This window comes from Necator americanus, chromosome V (assembly GCF_031761385.1).
Source record: "Necator americanus strain Aroian chromosome V, whole genome shotgun sequence".
Classification (NCBI taxonomy): domain Eukaryota; kingdom Metazoa; phylum Nematoda; class Chromadorea; order Rhabditida; family Ancylostomatidae; genus Necator; species Necator americanus.
Window position 1 is genome coordinate 85,167 of NC_087375.1, and position 20,384 is coordinate 105,550.

General features: G+C 38.2%; 3 protein-coding genes across 4 annotated transcripts; all 3 read right to left on the reverse strand.

Annotated features, from left to right (window-relative positions):
* Nucleotides 1-3,449: 3,449 nt before the first annotated feature.
* On the reverse strand, nucleotides 3,450-7,177 carry RB195_012534 (uncharacterized protein; the record flags this gene model as incomplete). Its single annotated transcript, XM_064201943.1, has 3 exons — nucleotides 3,450-3,534; nucleotides 6,830-6,906; nucleotides 7,130-7,177. 3 exons carry the CDS (start codon nucleotides 7,175-7,177, stop codon nucleotides 3,450-3,452), a joined length of 210 nt encoding a protein of 69 aa, XP_064057824.1.
* Nucleotides 7,178-7,257: 80 nt separating this feature from the next.
* On the reverse strand, nucleotides 7,258-8,733 carry RB195_012535 (uncharacterized protein; the record flags this gene model as incomplete). 2 transcript variants are annotated; one of them, XM_064201945.1, is made up of 7 exons in its annotated part: nucleotides 7,258-7,261; nucleotides 7,325-7,401; nucleotides 7,468-7,472; nucleotides 7,526-7,573; nucleotides 7,641-7,719; nucleotides 8,180-8,297; nucleotides 8,380-8,429. In XM_064201945.1, 7 exons carry the CDS (start codon nucleotides 8,427-8,429, stop codon nucleotides 7,258-7,260), a joined length of 381 nt encoding a protein of 126 aa, XP_064057825.1. The 2 variants fall into 2 exon arrangements, with proteins under 2 accessions (XP_064057825.1, XP_064057826.1); XM_064201944.1 differs by lacking the exons at nucleotides 7,258-7,261; nucleotides 7,325-7,401; nucleotides 7,468-7,472; nucleotides 7,526-7,573; nucleotides 7,641-7,719 and adding exons at nucleotides 7,880-7,894; nucleotides 8,646-8,733 and having other exon boundaries at nucleotides 8,213-8,297; nucleotides 8,380-8,470.
* Nucleotides 8,734-10,916: 2,183 nt separating this feature from the next.
* RB195_012536 (uncharacterized protein) lies at nucleotides 10,917-18,695 on the reverse strand (the record flags this gene model as incomplete). Its single annotated transcript, XM_064201946.1, has 11 exons — nucleotides 10,917-11,032; nucleotides 11,099-11,162; nucleotides 11,223-11,356; nucleotides 11,833-11,947; nucleotides 12,011-12,137; nucleotides 12,196-12,324; nucleotides 13,125-13,262; nucleotides 13,320-13,420; nucleotides 13,486-13,599; nucleotides 17,025-17,194; nucleotides 18,557-18,695. The coding sequence occupies 11 exons, from the start codon at nucleotides 18,693-18,695 to the stop codon at nucleotides 10,917-10,919; spliced, it is 1,347 nt and encodes a 448-aa protein (XP_064057827.1).
* Nucleotides 18,696-20,384: the final 1,689 nt, after the last annotated feature.

The window sequence follows — 20,384 nt, forward strand, 5'->3', positions numbered from 1 at the left end:
ATAAACTTCAACTAATAGTTCTGTAAAGGATCTTTTCACTTCGTAATTCGGTCTGAGAGTTAAACGTTTCTAGCCGATCTACAAAGGGGTTGAGGGACACGATGGTAACGTTTTTTGACTGATGCTGACAAATAGAGAATTTAAACGCACTCAAAAAAGATTAAGGCATTTTTAGGAAATTTCACTGAACATGAAAAAAAAAACAATCTCTTTGATTCTTTGCACGATAGAAATATATTTTATACGATAGAACCATGAAGTGCTTCTACCGTAACATGGTAATCTAGCGCAGGTGGTCGTGGACGCGCGCCTATGTACCTGGAAAAGTTCCTTGAAAGAATTGCGTCATTTAGTGTGAATCGACCATCGTTATTTGAGATCTTCAGGTTAAATTCCTCACATTTCCAATTAATCTTCTCCTATCTTCTTTTGAGACTTCTCGCGAACACTCCTGGAAGGATTAAGGATTTTCACAAAAATTTGATCAAAATCAACTGTCTTGTCTGGATATCAAGCCGTTGAAGTACCGTGCAGATATGCTAAGGTTTACTCGTAGTTAAGTGAACCAATAGATCCATTCCAAAAGTCGCATTTCAGTTTTTTTTTTTTGCTGTGTGGTCCCCCTGACCTGCTTCGCTGCAGTTGCCGAACAACGGAATATTTCATAACCAACCGACTATTGTGTCATGGATTGAGTAGAATAATTGGGTCAGATGCGATTACGTATGAGTAATGAGTACAGCCTTTGTCTGATTCTGAACTGCCTAATCGTAGTGCGTGGAACCGTTCCTGGTGGGGATTCCACATCGGGCTCGAGGGGTTTCGCTAGTTCACATGCTGTGGCGTTTTAGTGGATAGCAACCTACCGTAATACGTATGATACTTAGAAGCCACTTGTTATCGGCATCATTTGATGTTCGTAAGCTTAGCAGGTTAATTATTTACAGCACATTTATTCCACTTTGATGTGTGTCGGCTCTTAGCTTGTTACGCAACGTACGCAGTGTAGCAGTCACCTCATCAGGGTCCTCACTACAATGCACGCTAGTGAGTAAGAACGTGAAGGAGTCGAGAAAAGCAAAGAGTAAAGGAGTCTACTATTTCTAATACTGCCCATGTTCAACTTTCTTCAAATCATAGCACGCTGAATACGTAGCTTTTTATTGATTTGCTTAAAGGGATCACCCCACGAATCTGGGGTGGTACGGATTTCAGGTGGAGTATTCTTATACAACATAGTAGATTATGCAGAGGGGGGTGATTCTGTTCATTTCTTCTTAATTGCCGCAAAAAACGGCCCGGAAAATGTGGCGCGTGCAGGAGGCTAGCGTGCTCCAATACAACACTTCGTAGACGACAGCGCCCCGGAACGCTCGAAGCCTCATCTTCCGGGCCGTTTTTCACGGTGATTAGGAAGAAATAAACGGAATCACCCTCTTCCCCAAAATCTACGACCCTGTATAAGAACTACCCACCTGAGATCCGTACCAGGCCATATTCGTAGTACGCCGCCTTTAAGCTGTAGCCAGGATTAGTATCGATCTTTCTTTATTAATTGACAGCTAACGTTTCAGCATTATTGCCTTCGTCAGATCCTGGAAAAAATCAAAGCCATTAGTGATTCTATCCTCCCAAGAGCCTCATCACTCTACAGAAAGTATTCAAACGATAGGTGCACTCATACAACAACAAATTGGTTAGTGCTTACCTCATCTGCTAAATTTGGCAAAGTACAGACCACCGCCTACAGTAAACACGGTAATTTTTTATAACTCGCCTTAATTAGATCTCTTTCATCATATCTGAACACCAATCGATTCGTAAGGATGTGCTCTATCGATTGGAGATAATTAAAACTCTTAAAGCCTACCACTAAAATACGTTTTGAAAAAATTACCTGCGACAATTCATTAGCAACGTTGAGTCCGAAATAATTGCATCGATACCAATCGTTGCTACAGTTCAACCAAATCCATAAAAACCTAGATCAATAAAATCTTATGTCGTAATACTTTCGTTCTGTTCTTTCTAAAAATCCTACTTCTTATGACTTATGACCTAGTGCGGCGTTTGAAGGGATCGAATCGCAACCACTCTCCTGGTTCCATTGTGGATCCCATTAATGGTCAGGTATATATGAATATGCTTCTGCCTCCGTGCGATGAGCGTTTGATTGCGTAATGACCATTTCAGCAGCTATGACTACTCGATTAATCATTGATGCGTGTGTTGGTCGTACATACGTCTCCGTAACGCAAATCCACTGACCGAATCCTGGGATTTGCGGGTGGGAAACAACTCCACTCAAACCCAATTCAATGGTTAAAACATTCAATTTAATGTGATGTTCTTTCCATTCAATGAATTAGTGGAGTTAATCTTTGTAATAATATTATATATTAGTTGTAACAATATTATAATAATAACATCATACAATAAATATCTCCTTTATGCCGTATTCATTTTTAATTAGCTGTAAATGAGGTTGTTAAATAATTCTATTCGCTAACCTTAAGAAAATCGCCTTATTCAGAGCCTGAAGTGGGAGATTCAGGTCAGAATTTCAATCCAAATCAAATCTCTCCATAGCTAAACAGCTAATAAACAGCTAGTGATTAATTCTATTTTTTTCTGTTAGTTTTTCAACCACTATCGTAGCCACTATACACTCAATTCTATACTCTAATATCTCTTTTATGATTAGTGAGAACTAGATTATAGAATTTGGTTATAGTTTTCGTCAAAAAATAAGGCATATGCACAAAAATTAATAGCACGAATTAGCAAAAATTAGAGCTAGTGTTGATATGAGAATGAAATTGATGTTTCTCGTCTTTGGTTAATTTTAATTCGAAGCATCATAATAATTTACTATCACCATGAAACAAACGAAATTCCCGTGCACAGGTAGCAGATGAATTGGTAGTGTGGAGCCTATGTGTGCTACTGTAAATAAATATCGTAAACAATGTATCCACGCGATGAAGCTTAGCAAACCAAGAACAGCTTTTACAATGCCGCTCAGTAAACATCCAATAGAACTGTGTCCAGATGGATGCGCAAAGGAGCCGACACTCTTGAAGAGGTGTCGGTTGTCAACAGTCGTCATCATTTGGCCTTCGACACCGAAAACATACGCAAGAAGAGATTGTTGAAAGATTAATGTTCACAATTATTACGGGTACCGGAAATCATTGTCATTTTTACGAATCTCAGTCTTAGTTTTTCAATCAGAAACCATACACATTCGACAGATCCGCAATTGAAAACTTGACTGTCAGAGAGCAGAACATCATAACATTTGATTAGGGCCATTATATCGCATACCAAGACTAAAAAAAATCAAAAACAATTTTCTTTTATTTAAAAAAAGAACGACATTACCTTCTTTGGATCTTTTATTACCTCTCTTCTTGTTTTTCTTCATCTTCTTCTTTTTCTTTTTTTTCTTATTCTTCTTTTTCTTCTTTTTCTTTTTCTTCTTCTTCTTCTTCTTCTTCTTCTTCTTCTTCTTCTTCTTCTCTCTCTAGACCTCTACACAGACAAAAATAGGGATAAAAACATTATTTTGAAAAGGTTTATTACCGTTTTTTAGTGCTTAGAGCAATTTTCCCGGTAATAACAGAAATCAAGAGTTGTAGTACATATACATAACTAAAGAAATGAGGAAATGATGTAAATCAAATGAAATAAAATGTAGATGTAAAGAATTATAGAAATAAAATAATAATAATAAAGAAATGAGAAATAAAGAGGTTTTGTTGAAGTCTTGTACCATCTTTTTTCAATTCCCCTTCGAAATTTGGGAGTTATATCTGCAGCGTCCTGTAAATTCAACAAATTTTTAAGCATAGAATCATTCTCAGCGCATCAAATTGAATAGATGTTTTAAGTTCTGGTTTGAAATTATTGACTAATTTCATGCTATTTTTCTTCCTTCATGAGCTATCAAAACTGAAAAGTTCGGGATCTATTCAACCATATAAAACCACTACCGTATTCCCATAGTTAATGAAGCGGTGAGATAAAGAAGCATCACAACAAGTGGGCGATAAATAATTGACCTGGGTCATAATCCTGGAAGTGCGGAGCGATTAGAGAAAGCCTTTAGGAGAAATACATTGTAAAATGAATGAATAATATGATCGTTATCGATAACTGGTTAAAATTCAGTCTTCAGAGTTTTTTTTGTTGCTCTTGTTATTAACAAGACTGCGGTCGTTAAAAGTGTAATAGCACATGCAAGGTTCTACCGCAAATGTTCCATGAATTAAGGGGAGTTTTTGTTGCGTTAATTCGGCGGCATCTTTGTGATTTATAGCCATGAAATGCAGCCATCTCACTGAGTTCGCTCTCGGCAGAAAAACGCTACAGCGAGTTAACGATGCGTGTTGCTGGCGCGCTTTTTTGTGCATGTTTGCGTATATGTCACGGTAAATCTCTCGCTATTTATGACCATTACTTACTGGTTGTCCTTATGCGTTTCTTCACACGACGACGAATACTCGCGGGCACGTCTGCTGATTCTTTTAAAAGTTTCGATTAGAAGTAGACTCCGCTGAAACTCTCGATGTTGTATTAACCGGTACAGTTATAGTTAGGGCTCTGGACGCACGTCTTCTGTATGTATCACAGGAAAAACCTGCGGATTAAAAAATCAAATGGATTATAAGCTTCGAAATTATCAGCTTATATGGCGAAGCAACTCTTTGCATCCATGAAAGAAGGGACTGAAAGAGAAAGTGTTGCTGAATACATCACTCGTACATAAATATGCTTCATAGACTATTTTTATAACTGTAGTGTAGGTACGATACGGCTATCTTTGTGCGCACAAAGTATTGTTTACGAGAAGCTGAGTTTGCAAAAGAACAAGACAAAAACTACTTCTGAATGAATGGATCCCTGCGGACCACGACTTTTGTCCAGCGATCGTTGTCGAGACGTGTCCATCATACCTCATTCCCCTTTCCCTCACAAGCACGACATTTTCTCTGATGTTTGGCCCAGAGTTCTGAACCTCCTCTCTCATTTGAATGGAATGAGAAATTGCTAGTGTAATGCTGCCGATGGATCGTTCAGTGACTCTGATCGTATTTTTTCCCACCTTTGAAATACTTAGTTCTTGTGCTATGCCCAATAAAAGCGAGCAACAGTGTGAAATTGCTCAGGGAAGACTGGAGTAGCGAGTAAAATCGTAAGTAACGAATGAAGAGGAAAATTCTGAAGCAGTTTGATTACTATTCATTATTTGATTTTTTAACTTCATAAGCTTATCTTCCATTACGAAAACGATGAAGGATAAAGTCACTGTCGTATCAATCCACCTGGGATCCTCTAACGCGTTTTACTACGCAAGTCGTAATCGTTGAGGTCTTGGAACGCGTATTGGGCTATAAAATGTGACTTGCGGCACCAACCGATGATCAAGTCAGTGCTTTTATCCTACCAGACAAGTTTGGTACCAATTTATCGATCCCGGAGGGATGAAGGGGTTGTTCTGCAATAGTGCGGCTTTGAACTATCAACGGTGTAGGTGCAACAGACCTCTAACCGACTGCGCAGCATCCCATCTTTAATTATTGTTCCCAAAATTTCTAAGAAAAAAGTTGCTAGAACCGTCTTAGTCTTAACCTAGAAGTAGATCTTTTCTTTTTGTAGTTAAAATTCTACCATAACATGAATGCTTAGGAAGCAATGCAATTCACTAGGTTTCCCGATGTGCTCTCTCTGCTGTCTATGCGTGTAGTGGATCATTTTCACCTATGTTGCGGTTCTTGAGTGTTTCATGATAAAGCTCCACTGATGCCAGAGGCACTATGACCCTCAAATTTGATCAGCAGAAACTTTCCAAGGTGTAATGGATGTGCGGTACTAACACGCCTATGCAGCTGTCCGTAAATGAATGCTTGTAGCGTATGTATTTGGTTGAGGAAAAAGTCATGAGCGTTTTTTTTTTTTGCAAAGTGAAAAATGCATATAAAAATAGAAGATATTTTCAAGTATTTTATGCATCATTCAATGGCGAATTCTTTACTCTACAAGACGATTCTGTTGAGAAGGCGGAACATTTTTGACACAGTCAGTTTCCTACAATTAGTCCAGAAGTTAAGGCTGCTGCAGCTGCTTTTGATGTTGATATATGATAAGCCTTTGATCCGTGAAACATTGAATGAGACACAGAAGCTCAAAAAGATAAGAAAAAGAAGGCCTGTGCACACGGCTGGCGCGCTCCATTTGAACTCCTTGTAGAAGATAGCGCGCCGGAACGCTCGAAGCCGTACAAATAAACGATCAACTATCCATCACTTATCTTCATACGAAAATATCTTTTCTACAATCTCCTTATCTATATATCTTTATATTTTCTCTATATCTATTTTGATCTCACGTAAAAAAATTGATTCATATCAGGTTACCAGGCACGGGCGGGGTAAAGAATTAACCATTTGACAAATCTGTACTGGAAAACAAACAATCTGTACTTTGGGACAAATCTTGGACATTTTGATTAGATTCTTCTTTTAAAAATTGATTAGGAATATTTTCTTTGAACATTTATTCGACATAAAGTACTTTGAAATAGACAATACCAATCTTTCTTCAGAAGTATGCACGATAGGGATGTGATCGGTGGAACTGAATGGGACCTCGAAAAAATATGAACTACATATCAGCGTCGAGTACACAATAGCACGTGACCAGGAAAAGCGGGTAAAAACAGGCAAAAGCTGTCCAAAAGAACCAACATGAGAAATATTTACAAGCAGAGAAAAATAGCTGAAGCAAATAACTTTTTTAAAGGAAATAAATATTTAATTAAACGTACAACAGGAGGTTGATAAACATCTGTTCCATAGGCTTTGTATCCACTATGTTCATAGTCATCTCCATCATAATCCCAGCCTTTAATGTACAAAATAGTTGAATATATGATTGTAGAATAAATAGAGTCTTTGACATTAAAAAAAATCAATTTGAGTTTAATCCAGAAATCTACACAAAAGCACGAGATACACAAAGGAAATTGAAACGTTTTACGAAACTTTTTCTTCTAAACAATCGAAAACACGTTGATGGAAGAGAATATCTGATTTGTTATCTAGGAAATAGAAAGAAAAATCCTTACCAGAACATGGAACAAGAAGCCATCGAACTCAATCCTCTCAATACACATATCACCTTTCAATCCAATCGGTTGTACGGATTCCGTCAGAAAACGATGACGGTAGCTAGCCAAATGTTGACTATTCACATTTATCTGAATTTCATCGCCTTTGGAAAAAAAAACAACTTCACATTCATAAAATCTGGTAACTTATACCTCATAGAACTCGGGAAGTAAGTACAAATAAGAAGATGGGATTTGTCATGAGGATGAAGCGAGTTGTAATAGCGTGCCTGTAATCATCACATTGTAAATCCCCCTTTGGGGAGGATCGGAGGGTATTTTCTGGTTTCAAACACCGTTACTGGACGAAGTCATCACCACTTCTTGCTCATCGAATTGAAAACGGAAGTTCACGTGCAACACAATGTGTGTGATCCTGATAAGAGTTCAACGACAAAATTTCTGAAGAGACCTCATTCAAATTCAACCTTCATTATTCCGTTCTCAGGCAGTAATAACGAAATCTCACCCATTTTCAACATTTCCATAAACATCGATGAGCATCCAGGATGAAGTGGTTTACGGATTGGAATAGCGGTAGGAACGCTCTAAAACGATAGCATCATTGTAGCACGTACAATACACATTAAATAATTCACTAATTCTTACAGGACAGTTTACGGTGCATTGTGAGGCAAGTTAAGGGAGTCGTCGAGGTGTTTGTCTACATTTTTCCATCAAATAGGTAACAACCATTGAATCATACCATTACGTACCTTCACCCTAAATCAATGAACTTTTTTCTGACATCCATCTAAGTTGCTCCAGATAACATTTCAAATGTGAATGAAAGAATTATGGCACTGTCATATTTCAATCGATATTCTACTTTGAAAGCACAAGGAATAAAGACTTTTAGTAATTTATGGGAACAGAAATCCGGTGTACGGTACGGCACAATAGGATTCTGAGGCTACATATTTTGGTGATTTATAGAAAATTATCGAACTATGACGTGGAACGGTACTTGGGTAGAGGAGTGATTCATCATCTTAGGACATAATGTACTACATCGTCATCTAACTTTCCCGGATCATTCACTTTTCTTCCGTAACGAATCGCCTCTCTCGCGCACTCACATGTGCAGATCGATGCAAACATTATATTCGACTCTGTTTGTCTCATACTAAAATATATACAGTTACATTAGTAGCCAAAATACAGTAACAGTACATCCAATATTGTACAATATCGGTAAAATGAGATACCTATGTGGTAATGTGACGGTAACGTTTGATACCGAAGAAAAAATCCACATTACTGAACAAAATTGACCATTTCCTAAGCACTGAGAAGTTCCTAAATACACAGCAATGAAATAAATTATGTTTATTTATAATATTGGATTTAATACACAATAAATACACTAAACTCCCTCAAGAAGATTAATCAGTAAACTTCAAGGCAATTAAGATCACCTGAAACGTAAAATCAATATTTATTCAAATACGAAGATGAAAAAAAACGACAGCACCTTGAAAAAATGTCAGGATAGAAAGGCGGTAGGAGAGGAGCACCGCTGCACAGAGAAACCAAAAACTAGAACATTTTCGGGCAAACATTTATTTCTAAAGAGAAGAACCTCTTTAGACTCATTTTAGGCTGAAAGTGGAGCCCTAAAAACAGGACTATCCGAGGAAAATCCACTTCCCTCGGTGCTCTTACACAGAAAAATTCGTCAACAGTGGCGTTCAACAAGAGGTTAATGTTTAGAAGAAAAAAGAACAAGAGAAAAAATGTAACCAATGATATCTATAGCACAACACTTTTTGCACAAATGATCAGTGATGTTTTCCCGCCTTAATCACTCGAAGCCGTGATCCTTGGATCGATCAGCCTAGATCACTATATAAAACAATGACAACACCTAGCAATACTTGAAAATTTAACGAAAAAAGCTCATATGAGCCCAAGGTTGCTTGGGAAGCGGCTGGTATATCTACACAAAAGTGGTGTTCATGAATAAGCCGAGATAAAATAAAAAAAAACTTAAAAAAATGATGGGATAGGTGTTCTTTTTATAAAATCAGGAATTCCATATGACCTGCTTCCAGAACATTTGAGAGCAATCGATATATCATAAGAGAGCAAGAATATTAACAACTCGAATGAACCTTTCCCGAATTTCCTTACCACGGAAGTTTTAAGGTTTGCAGCCAGTTTCCGTTGTTATAACATGACAACTAGTACTGTAACTTAATAATAATAATAATAATAATAATAATAATAATAATAATAATAATAATAATAATAATAGTAATAATAATAATAATAATGATAATAATAATAATAATAATAATAATAATAATAATAATAATAATAATAATAATAATAATAATAATAAAACCCAGATCCTACCTCTCAAACCGTTCCTTAAAGTTCTGAACACCGTGACGCACTGGTACTTGTACCAAGAGCATTGACGATGTAAAACCGAAGATAAACGGTCCCTTTGAAATCTGAAGTGTTTCATGAAATTTGCTTTTGTTTAGAGCCTATTGAAAGATAAATAGAGAAAGAAAGTGTGATTGCACCTTAACTGCTAATAAATTTGCAAGACAGTATTGACGTCTCGAGAAGTTTCCTTTTGTACTACTTTTTCTGCTCCTCTGCTTTAACGGCAGCATACCACGAATCTGGGGTGGTACGGATTTCAGGTAGAGTATCCGTACACGGGGTCGTAGATTATGGAAAGCGGGGTGGTTCCGCTCATCTATCCCTGAATCACTGCAAACAGCAGCCTCCAGAATGCTGTTTTGTACTATGCCTTCTATTGCGCCTCCCTTGCACGCGTAGCGTACCTTACTGCCTATTGGAGCAGTCCGAATTGATTTTCGACGAATCGCGGGACGGAGGCGGCGCAACGGGTGGAGCGTTGCAATAGATGGCGTCGTACAAAACAGCATTCTGGGGAAGAAACAACCGCAAATTCTTCAATGAGATTCTTAAGACCCACATTTAATAGAACGAGAAATTTCTTAGTGTAATTATATATCCAGTCAATGATTCCCCGCGTCCTGTAGGCTCCTATTTTTCCGACATTTTTCCAAACATTTGAAGGTGGTGTGCCATAATTACTATGTTTTACAAAAGTAACTTTTCTACAAATATTTTTCGTGTCATCTTGCATAATTTTGTCCAAAATGTTGAAATAAAAATATTTCAGTTTTTTTTTTACTCTTTTTCAATTGTTTTAGATTTTTTTCTTGTCATATGCTCATCACTTGGCGAGGTCAAAGAAGTGTTGGTAAGGAATAGGGTTTTTCATTTTTGCAATATTTCTTTGTGCTAAAGTATTACGTGTACTAATATTTATTTTACTATCATATATCCTTGCGTTATGTTTTTGTTTTTAGATGTTGTTCTTTTGTTTTAGGGACAAACATTCCTTCGATTTGTTGTGTACTAGGGAGATGAATATGTAGAAGAGACTGCATATAAAGTTGTTTTCACAGAAATTGTTTCCTGAAAACGTCAAAAAATATTTCCTGAAAAAAGCTAAGAATCCTTTGGTGTTTTCTTACAGAAATACCAGATGTACTTGCCAAATATGGAACCACGAAAATTCAGAAAGAATAAAATGCAAAATTCAATCAATTCTCATATACAAACGTAAATACATCGTAAATCAATCAGCATCTCACAAATTTGATATGGACAAAAATATCATATTAAAGAATGCTATGCATTTGGAATGAAATGAGTGATTTGTACAGCCCGTGTCTGAATATCCGTTGAATATCGACTAGACAGAAACTTCCTGCACGAGGTCCGTACTGCCTCTTCGCCACGATATGCAAGGAGACTGCCCTTGGCCGGTGTCGTACGTTGGAGGTGGAGATGACGATCGTGATTCTTTACCTGAAAGTAGAGGCGTTCATTGGGTAGGCATCCGGACTCCGGGCAAAAAAATGTTCCAAACATGACCTCCACTTCTGACATGCACCTCAGCAGCTACCCAATGGGTGGAATATAGAGCACCCGCGTGATTCTAAAAATCTCCTAAATTGAACAAAATGAACCTGAATTGAACTGCCGCAAAGAAACCAACCCCTCGTTGTATCAGTTCCAGTTTTTCGCAAATAAATCTCACCAGAATGCTGACTACTGCAAGACAAATAGACAGTATGAAAAGTGCTAAGCTAATGAGCAAGACGTCGATTCGGATGAGAGGTTTGAGGTCACCTAAAATAGTATCAACTAGGTTTATGATGAGTAGGTAGAGTTTGTTCATTAAAATAAAGAACTTTGCAAGAAAATAATAGATCATATAAAAATATAAAAAATGAATAGAAAAATACAAGTAAGTGTAAAAAAGTAGCATAAAAATAAGCGTGGATAACGTGGTGCAGATTTTCCTTCAGAGCTCAGACAACTGCGACATTTTTCTTCTCACAATCAGCAAAAACAATCTGAAAAAGTCAACCAAAGAAATTTTTGACACCTTGCCATCGAACATAATAGAATTGTATATATTTCCAACGCTCATCGATTAGACTTCGTGAGATTTCATAAACACTCTAGAGCAAAAAATTTATCCACAACACAATTTCTTAGTTTTTTTTCTCAAAAATAAGTGCAGATACCAAAATAGGCTCCTGTAAAACAAAATATTTATATTTATGATTCTAAAATATAGCAGATTCCTGAAGGTTACTCACTTTCAAAATACTCGCACCGATCGCCAACATAACCCGGAGGACACTCACATTGTGGTGTGGCAGCCATTACACAGATCCGAGCTCCACAATCTATCATCGAACAGTCGACTTTGCTCTGTAAGAATCCATGAAATCGTTAAGTTTGGATAACAACGATACAATATGGAAGAAAGCTTACCAGTCGCTCACAGTTTCGTCCTTCATATCCAGCAGAGCAGTTGCACCGATAGGAAAGGAGAGAATCCGCTAAACAAACGCCACCATTTCTGCAGATATCACGGTGGTGGGCGCAATAGTCGAGGTCACTAAAAAAAGTCCACAAAGCCTTGATGGGACCTTCAGAGTGCTACCTCAGAGACTTACACATCACACAAAACACCTCCCCAACCCGGATGACATTCGCACTGATGAGATGTGCGACAGGAACCGTGTTGGCAGCCGGCTAATGGTACACATTCCGAACACGACACACCTCTCCAGCCAAAGTCGCATCTGAAAGAGAAAACTCCGAGCTTTCAGAGACCTCCGCTAATCTATGAGACATGAAAAGCGTTTTTTTCTTTTCAACAGAATGCGTTGGTCGCTATTTTGCAGCTGGCGCAGCCTGGAAGGTCATGCGAACATCTGGAATTTAAGCAAAAAAAAACCAATGTTAAACAACAAGCTCAAATGAGGATGAAAACATGGTGGTTTTTCCTCGATTTGCAGCTGTGGACGCTAATGAACATAGCAATATTGTCTTCTCATTTCAATTCTCATGGAAATATTTTTCTATCTTGATGGTTAGGGTGGAAGTAGCGCAGTCGGTAAAACGATCTGCTGCGTCTGCACGATCGGAGATTCCGAACCGCTGCAGGCCAACAAAGCCTTCCATCCCTCCGCGCTGGATAAATTGGCACCAGAGTTGTCTGTGAGAATAAAAACACTGACTTGACACAGTGGCTAGCCCCCTCAAGTCATTGTAGAGTCATTGTTCGTTCGTAAACCTCAAACGATTCTGAATTAAAGTGAAGGTGGCGGCGCATCCCAAGCGGACTGATTAACGCCAGACACTTTATCCTTTATCCTTAATCCTTGTAAGGTCAAAAAGGAGCCAGCTTGTCTAGAACGACAAGTAAACCGATTTGAGCGCATTGTATAAGCCTCAAACTCAGAAGCTTCTACGATCCCGAAATAAAGTCGACCACATTTGCGCATGCCTTAGGAATTGATCCACATTAAGCACTTTAGAACTTTTCAAGTATTTTGAATTTTTTTTTTTGTAAAAGGCACAAGTTCGCATGAGTACGTACCTACACGTGTTTGGCCCAACACATGTCCCGTGAACACAATCGTGATCACATCGCGGTTCATTGCATAGCGATCCGCTCCAACCTGGCTCACAGATCTTCTTACCTTCCAAAGAACACTTGAACGAACCTCCATTTTGACTGTAAACATTGAGTAAGAGTGGCTAATTGCTAACTTGATCCATAAAAATATCGTACTCTTTGAAAGTTTCATTGCAGAAGATCGTACAAGCAGGACCGTAGAAATTTTCTTCACATTCCACTGAGAATGAAAAACTAATAGTAAGATTTTTTGCTTCCTGAAAAAAGAAATGCACCAAGTAAGACTCATCAACCGAATAAATTGTATTTTTACGCTACTCACTATAGTCATATCTGTGATAGGAGAATGAGAACTGATATTGCGGAAAAATCGTGAAACTTCCAGAAGTGGGCTTCCCAAACGGTCGTGCGCTGTTACCGTCAATTGCCATTCGGTCTGAAAAACTGAGTTCGTCGAGAATAGCTTGCCATTTTTTTAAATTTCTTCTTTGCGTTTGAAAGTTCTTGACAGAAGAGGAAGTTTCATGAGTAGGATTTTTTTAAATTAAATCAACACTCATTATTTTCCGGAGATTCTGTTTTCCCTTCCTGATAGATTTCAAAAAACACGAAAAAAATCAAATTTTTTTGTTCTCATTTTATCGTTAAATTTTGCCTAATTTCCTCTTCAACTGTACAACTGTATTAAGTGATGGAGAATTAATGTTATCATTTGTAAATTTCCTACTCTCAAATGCTCCTCAAAGACGTCTATTTTTCCCAGAATCTCATCGATACAATGTGATATCTTCAAAATTCGTAACATTTCACGCTGGTGACGTCATGTACTAGTATTCATTGGATTTCTTCTTTCTACCACAATCCCAGTTCATATCGCATCTTATTCATATACAATAGGTAGCTCATAGATTAAAAGAAAAATTCATTTGGGTAGATAACGAGACAAGATACATTCCTCCAAACAGGTTGGAACCATAGGACGAGAGAAAATTTTTTGAAATTGAATCCACATTCATCCTCCGGAGATTCTGTTCTCTCTTTTGATAGACTTCAAAAAAGAAAAAATACACGGCCGTAAATTTGTCCTTACATTTTGTTTGACTTCCTCTTCAACTGCGGTAAGTGACGAGGAATCTATACTACCTTATGAACGAATGAATACGAGAAATAGTCCTGAAGAATTTGTAATTACATGACACTGTGCAAGTGCATACACTTCTACTTATACTCTATGTATTTCCTGCCAAATCTGCAGAGCACCACTATCCAGTGAAAAACAGTAGAAAAACGAAAAGTAAATGTGAAACAGAGGAAATAGCATAGTAAGTGGAAATCCAAGGAGTTCAGTAATTCAATTCAAGAAGCCAAATGAGTGGAAAGAGTAGAACGGTTGCTCACTCAGACAAACTCAGCAAAAAATCGGAGTTGAGAGATACTTCCACTCTGTGATTAACGAAGGCGCGGCATTAATAAAGACGCAAAAAAAATTTAGGAAGATAAAATTTCACCAAATTTGTTTAGTGACAAACATGAAAAAGTCAGCAGAATAGCAGTACAATGAACATCCATCCCTTGCGGGAGCGCGAGGCGCGAAATTATGGATACTTCACAGGCAAGGTCAGTTTCCAGCGAGGCAGCAAAACTGTTTCAACGGTCTGAAAACGTTTTTCAATCGGAGAGTGACTAGAGAAAATCCGTGAAACCACCAAAAACTTATAAATGCAAAGAAACCCATCTTATTTAAATCCGTCTAGATTTTGCAGCTGTAGATGGATCGAAGCTAAAAATTCTAATTCTAATTAATTAAGCTAATTTCAGTGAAATCGAGAAACCAATCGGTTCCAAAAAGAGCAGATCTTTTTTTCTAGTGATTAAAACCAGATAAGCATTCGAATCACAGTGGTCGCTCATTAGGCACAGGTGGTTGACACAATGTCCGCGCACGATGTGATCGCATCAGGAGATGTCGTGTCTTGTTGACGACAATTGGAGAGATAGAAGTTGTGCCGTATGGTATGGCTATGGGACTCTTAACTAAGTGTTAATTGACGGCTTGGATCGTGTATTTCTGCTGATGACCTTGACGATTTTCCTAATTCACTTGCGCAATCCATCAGTGCACAGGTGTCTCTAATTACCAATGGATTACGATGAAACTCCTTCAACTACGAATACAAATTACATTGACGCACTGAATGCAGAAAACCCAAGAGCCGTGTACCGCATGGAGCGTCGGACGGTGTTCTTAGCGCCGACCGGAACTCTTAAGCGGGCTCCTCTTATCGCGCTAATCCACCGCTCTCAAAGGGACACGCATATGTGAAAAGCCGGAGAAGAGGATACGGTATTAGAACTGATTATTACGGTACAGTGACTGTCCCCAATCCCGGGCTATTCCTCAATTTTCAAAATTTAATTTGTTTGGAAATATCAGTTGGCTGAATCTTAGAGAATGCGCTGGTATCGATCGGCTCCCCGATTCGTTTGAAAGCACAGCTGGCCGTTGAAGCGCAGATGTCCCTTACTGAATGTTGGCCTCCACCCTCAAAACCAAATAATACCATAGGAATGACAAATGATCCTCAACTGTGCAGCGGCACGAGCGCCCTCGACTATACCTCATCGATAGAGGTCGCTGAAATTAGAGGTTTTTCAGCCTCAAAGATGACTAAGGAGAGCGCATATGAGTCTATTAGACGGACAGTAGAAAGTGGAAAATCTAGGCTAATCGTCATCCACAAAAACTACTAAACTAGCAATGAATTCCATTGAAGAAGCGGAATACAATCCTTCCCTTCAAAACCCTTTTAAACGATGGTACGTAGAGAAAAGAAAGTTTTGCTGTGATATGTAAGTAATCTGCCAGAAATCTAAAACAAAATCAGAAGTCACAAACGTTTAGAAGAATGTTATCCTGTTAATTTGCAACTGATTCACTACTTATCTTAGTAAAACCAAACATTAGACCCTATCTATTCTGTTTTCAAGTAAACAAATAAATAAATATGTAAATACACCTAGCTTTTTGAGGATTTTATTTCAAATTTTCAGTATCTGACGTTCTCACACGAAGTTTGATCTATTCAACACTCGACTACATTCGATTCGTTCCGATGGCTCGTATCCGAAACAACATTCATGATAGCGCGTAGAAGAAAAAAATGGCCGCAACCTTTTTTCTGCTTTTTCGGCTCTTCCTCCAATAAATTGCATGTGGTTAAACAATAAGAAATAAACGGATATTCTGACAGTATCCTCACCAAGTAACGCGCTTGGTTCTACATAAGTAAAAATGTTCAAATCCAAGAACATCAACGGTTTGCTGTTCGTATATTATGGTTTCTGTTTATAAAAACACTACGTTCGATCGCTAGAATAAACTCCTTCGTACTCAAGATAATATATCAAAATCACGTGCATTGTATTCAGTTATGGTGAACGTTTAGAAACAAGGTGGATGAACACTAAAAATCTTTGAAAATCCCCCTTTTCCCTCACAAATTCACTCGAGAAAATGGTACACAATAGAGTAATCACAGTCAATGAAGTATTATAGAATAGCTTAAAGGAAAAGAAAGAGAATATGCTGCCAAAAAAATACTTAAGATTTTAAATCTAGCATACGAAGGATGAGATTATGGTAAGAAGGCTACGGTAATTTCCCTTAAGCAGAAAAGGACCAAAACTTATGGTACTGCATTGCGCAAGACTAAAGTGAAGTGTATGAAACAAATACGGTAATGATATTTGATATATCTAGAATGTATGCTATAGGTACCACTTCGATGAACAATTACAGTACCAGAACAATACGAGAATGTTATATTAGTTACCGACAAAATTCGCTACAAAAATACTCACCACAGGCCACCGAATGCTAATCGGAACATCAGCGCTGTAGGGGAAATCATCGGTTGAAATAAATGGTGTTTGAAAATGGATGTAATGACAATCCTTGTAGTGTTTCTTTTCAGGAAATCGTACTCCTGCACAAAATGATAACTGTAACTCGCATGGGCACGTGGAGTTCGCTGAAAAAGAGAATTTTCTAGAAAAATGCAACTGTTTATTCAACCAAGTCCAAATCTACGGGAACCTTCGCAGCAGGCTGTCATTCCTTCAGCAGGGAGCACAGTCACATCCTGAATTTTGAAGCGTGATGTCGAATAAGCTGGCACCTGGAAGCAGCAGCTGTTGTGGTGGAGGTAGATCCGATGACTGTGGTTGCGTAATTCAGGAGCAACGTAGTATGTGCACTTGTCTGTTCCACAGCAATAACAACCACTAATTCATGGACATCTTATCGGTGTGTATACTGTAATTACGCATCAGCCGCGCTTGCGCTATATATTATATAGTCGCGAACATGAAGGAGACACGGGATGTAAATCCACTGGTGGATAAAACATAAGGTTTCTGGCTCAAAAGGCCAAATATTCTGAAGAAAATGAAAATCATTTGCTGTCGATAATATATGCTAAAATTGGAAAAGTTATAGTTACAGTTTGTATTTGAATATAATGGAAATTTGAAGTGAAAATTCAGGAATAAATAAATGTTTAAAAAATTGAATTTGATTTCTGTAAATTTGAATGTGTTTGAATAGATTGGCCGAAATATCGGCTCGTGCTGGTGGTTCTATCTGAGCCGATCCTATGAAACGTTCAAGAAAAAGACGAATAAAAGTAGCGATCGAGGAGACGGATACATATAAGAACAAAAGATCCAGAAAACATCAATCTCTTGCTTATTACATCTCTTATTGTTCGAAATTTGAGAAAATTTCCGGACTCCTTTTTGTTCTCAGAAATAGAACTCACAAGAATATCGATACTTATGCTTATTCTCGTATATTATACTAAAACCGGAGCTACGTAAGCGACCACCACTTTCTAGGGACTAATTTACTCGTTAAAAATTCCCCTTCATACTTCTTGAGGTCCAGAAAGGTGTTTAACACTGCTAAAGCACCGGAGTGATTTTGCTTCAAACCTTGGGCTACAGTACTGCCTTCAAGTGCTCAATTTCACAAATACTTCCCAGAATCCCATCGACATTGCGCGGAACTCCGAAGCCGTTGGTTTTTATATATGATTATTTATGCATGATGATACCTTTTAACCTTTAAACTATGATTACGTCTATTTCTCTTTATTTATCATATTAACGTTACTATTACTATTATTTTGAACTCCTTTTTTTGCCGTATTTTACTATAGCACAGCATTGCATTCATATCAGAAAAGGTGGGTCATAGATAAGGAGGAAATTCACGACGGAAGAAATACTTAAACAAGTAGATATATGATGACGAGAGCTAAATTTCCGGATCATGAGTATTGAACCATTCCAGAGAGAAAAATGGCGAGCAAATATAATTATTGGAAACTAACCTGATCTATTGACGATAGGAATATGAAGAAAACCAGCACAGTCGATTGCGCGCTCATGAACAGCAAATGGGGCACGACCGTCCGGAGCACCGCCCATCTCCATGTGTACTGTACAGGACAGAAAACCAAAGAAAATCATCCTGAAACGCTATGGTTGTTCAGACAGCGATCAACTATAAATCTCGGCTTAATAGAGTCCTGACAGTGGAATATATCTCTTCAAATACTTGAAATTTTGTTAAAGTAAAACTCAGAGCAATTCCACTCTTGGTTCCAGCCTTAAATAAAAACAGATTTTGTTGAATTTTTGTCCAACACCTACAGACTCTTTGCAGACGAAACAGGTTGTTCTGTTCCAATTTTAGTATATATTCGGGAATGAGTGGTTGTAGCGCAGTCGGTAATAGTTCCGACTGTGACCGCGCAGTCGATCGATAGTTCGAAACCACCTCAGCACAAAACCAAGGCCCTCATTCCAACAAATTAATAAAATAATAATAACTAGTAAGTAGTATAATAATAATAATTGATAAAATAATAATAATGAAAAATAATATAATAATTTCCTCTGTAAATTGATAAATTGCTACCAGACTTGTCTGAGAGGATACGAACACTAACTTGATACATCGGCTGACCCTTCGCAAGTCATTGTGTAGGGCAACACGAGATCGTAAAAACCTCAATGGTTTTGAATTGCGTCAAAGGGGTTGGCGCATCAGAAACAGATTGATACTCCGAAGATTATCTTCTTTATCCTTGTTTACTCGTTAAGATTTAAAGAGTAAAGAAGTAACTACACTCGTACTACGTCGCTTAGGTGAAATGTCCGTTAATAGCAAACAAAAAGAAGCACAGCTGCACAGCTGCGGATCACTTGGCGTAGTAGTTTCGAAGAACGGAAACGGTCCACCGATTGCTTGTGCCACTCCGAAGCACAGCCTGCAATTTATGACCGCTTTTCTGTGAAATGTTTGAATTTAGGATGTGTCCACTCGAAGGTAGGCACCAAGGCATAGTTCACAAATATCACAGTAGAAGTGTAGATTCTCCCTTACAACTCTAGAAATATGATACATCAGAAGCACTTACAAAAGAGGTCTGTCAGGTTTATCGTGAGAAATAATTGTGTCGAAGGTTATGTTCAGCATATATGTAGTGTGAGAATTAGGTGAGTTCTGAAAATGAGGTTCGAATAGAGGAGAACGGCGCCAGAAGTGAGCGCCTTTATTGCATTTCATCTCTCCCCATTCTTTTTGTGTGCAATGACCATCAGAATCATCGGAATCCGGACAGTACATAAAGTCTCGCCAAATCTATCGTTGTGAAAATGTGGTTCAATCAGCAATGTCCAAGTATTGCACCATGAGACTCTGTCAGGTGACCCAGTCCACTTCGTGAATCGGAATCGTCGGTGAAAAAGAGAACGGAAGAAATCACTACGCATTTACTGGATATCTGTCCAGACGCACCGCATCTGCTAGCGTCAATAGTTTATTGATTGTCTGCTCGGCACCGCAAGCATACGATGCGTATGCTTGCGTTCGCATACATACGTCACACGTCGTCAGGACCCTCGCAGGGAAATTCGATCGGCGTTTTCCACGTCGTTTTTCCTAGACGAATAAATGGAGTTGAGCGTAATCGCGTCCATCCCTCTGATTTACGCTCACAATCCTAACTGTTCGTGAGAGATACCAACATCCCAATTTTGAGTTGTGCTGCTTTCAATGATGTAAATAGGAACCCATCGGTGGACATTTGCGTGGAGAAGAGACATTCGAACCGTGTGAATGTTGAAAACACTTGTCGGTCAGCAGCATCTAAT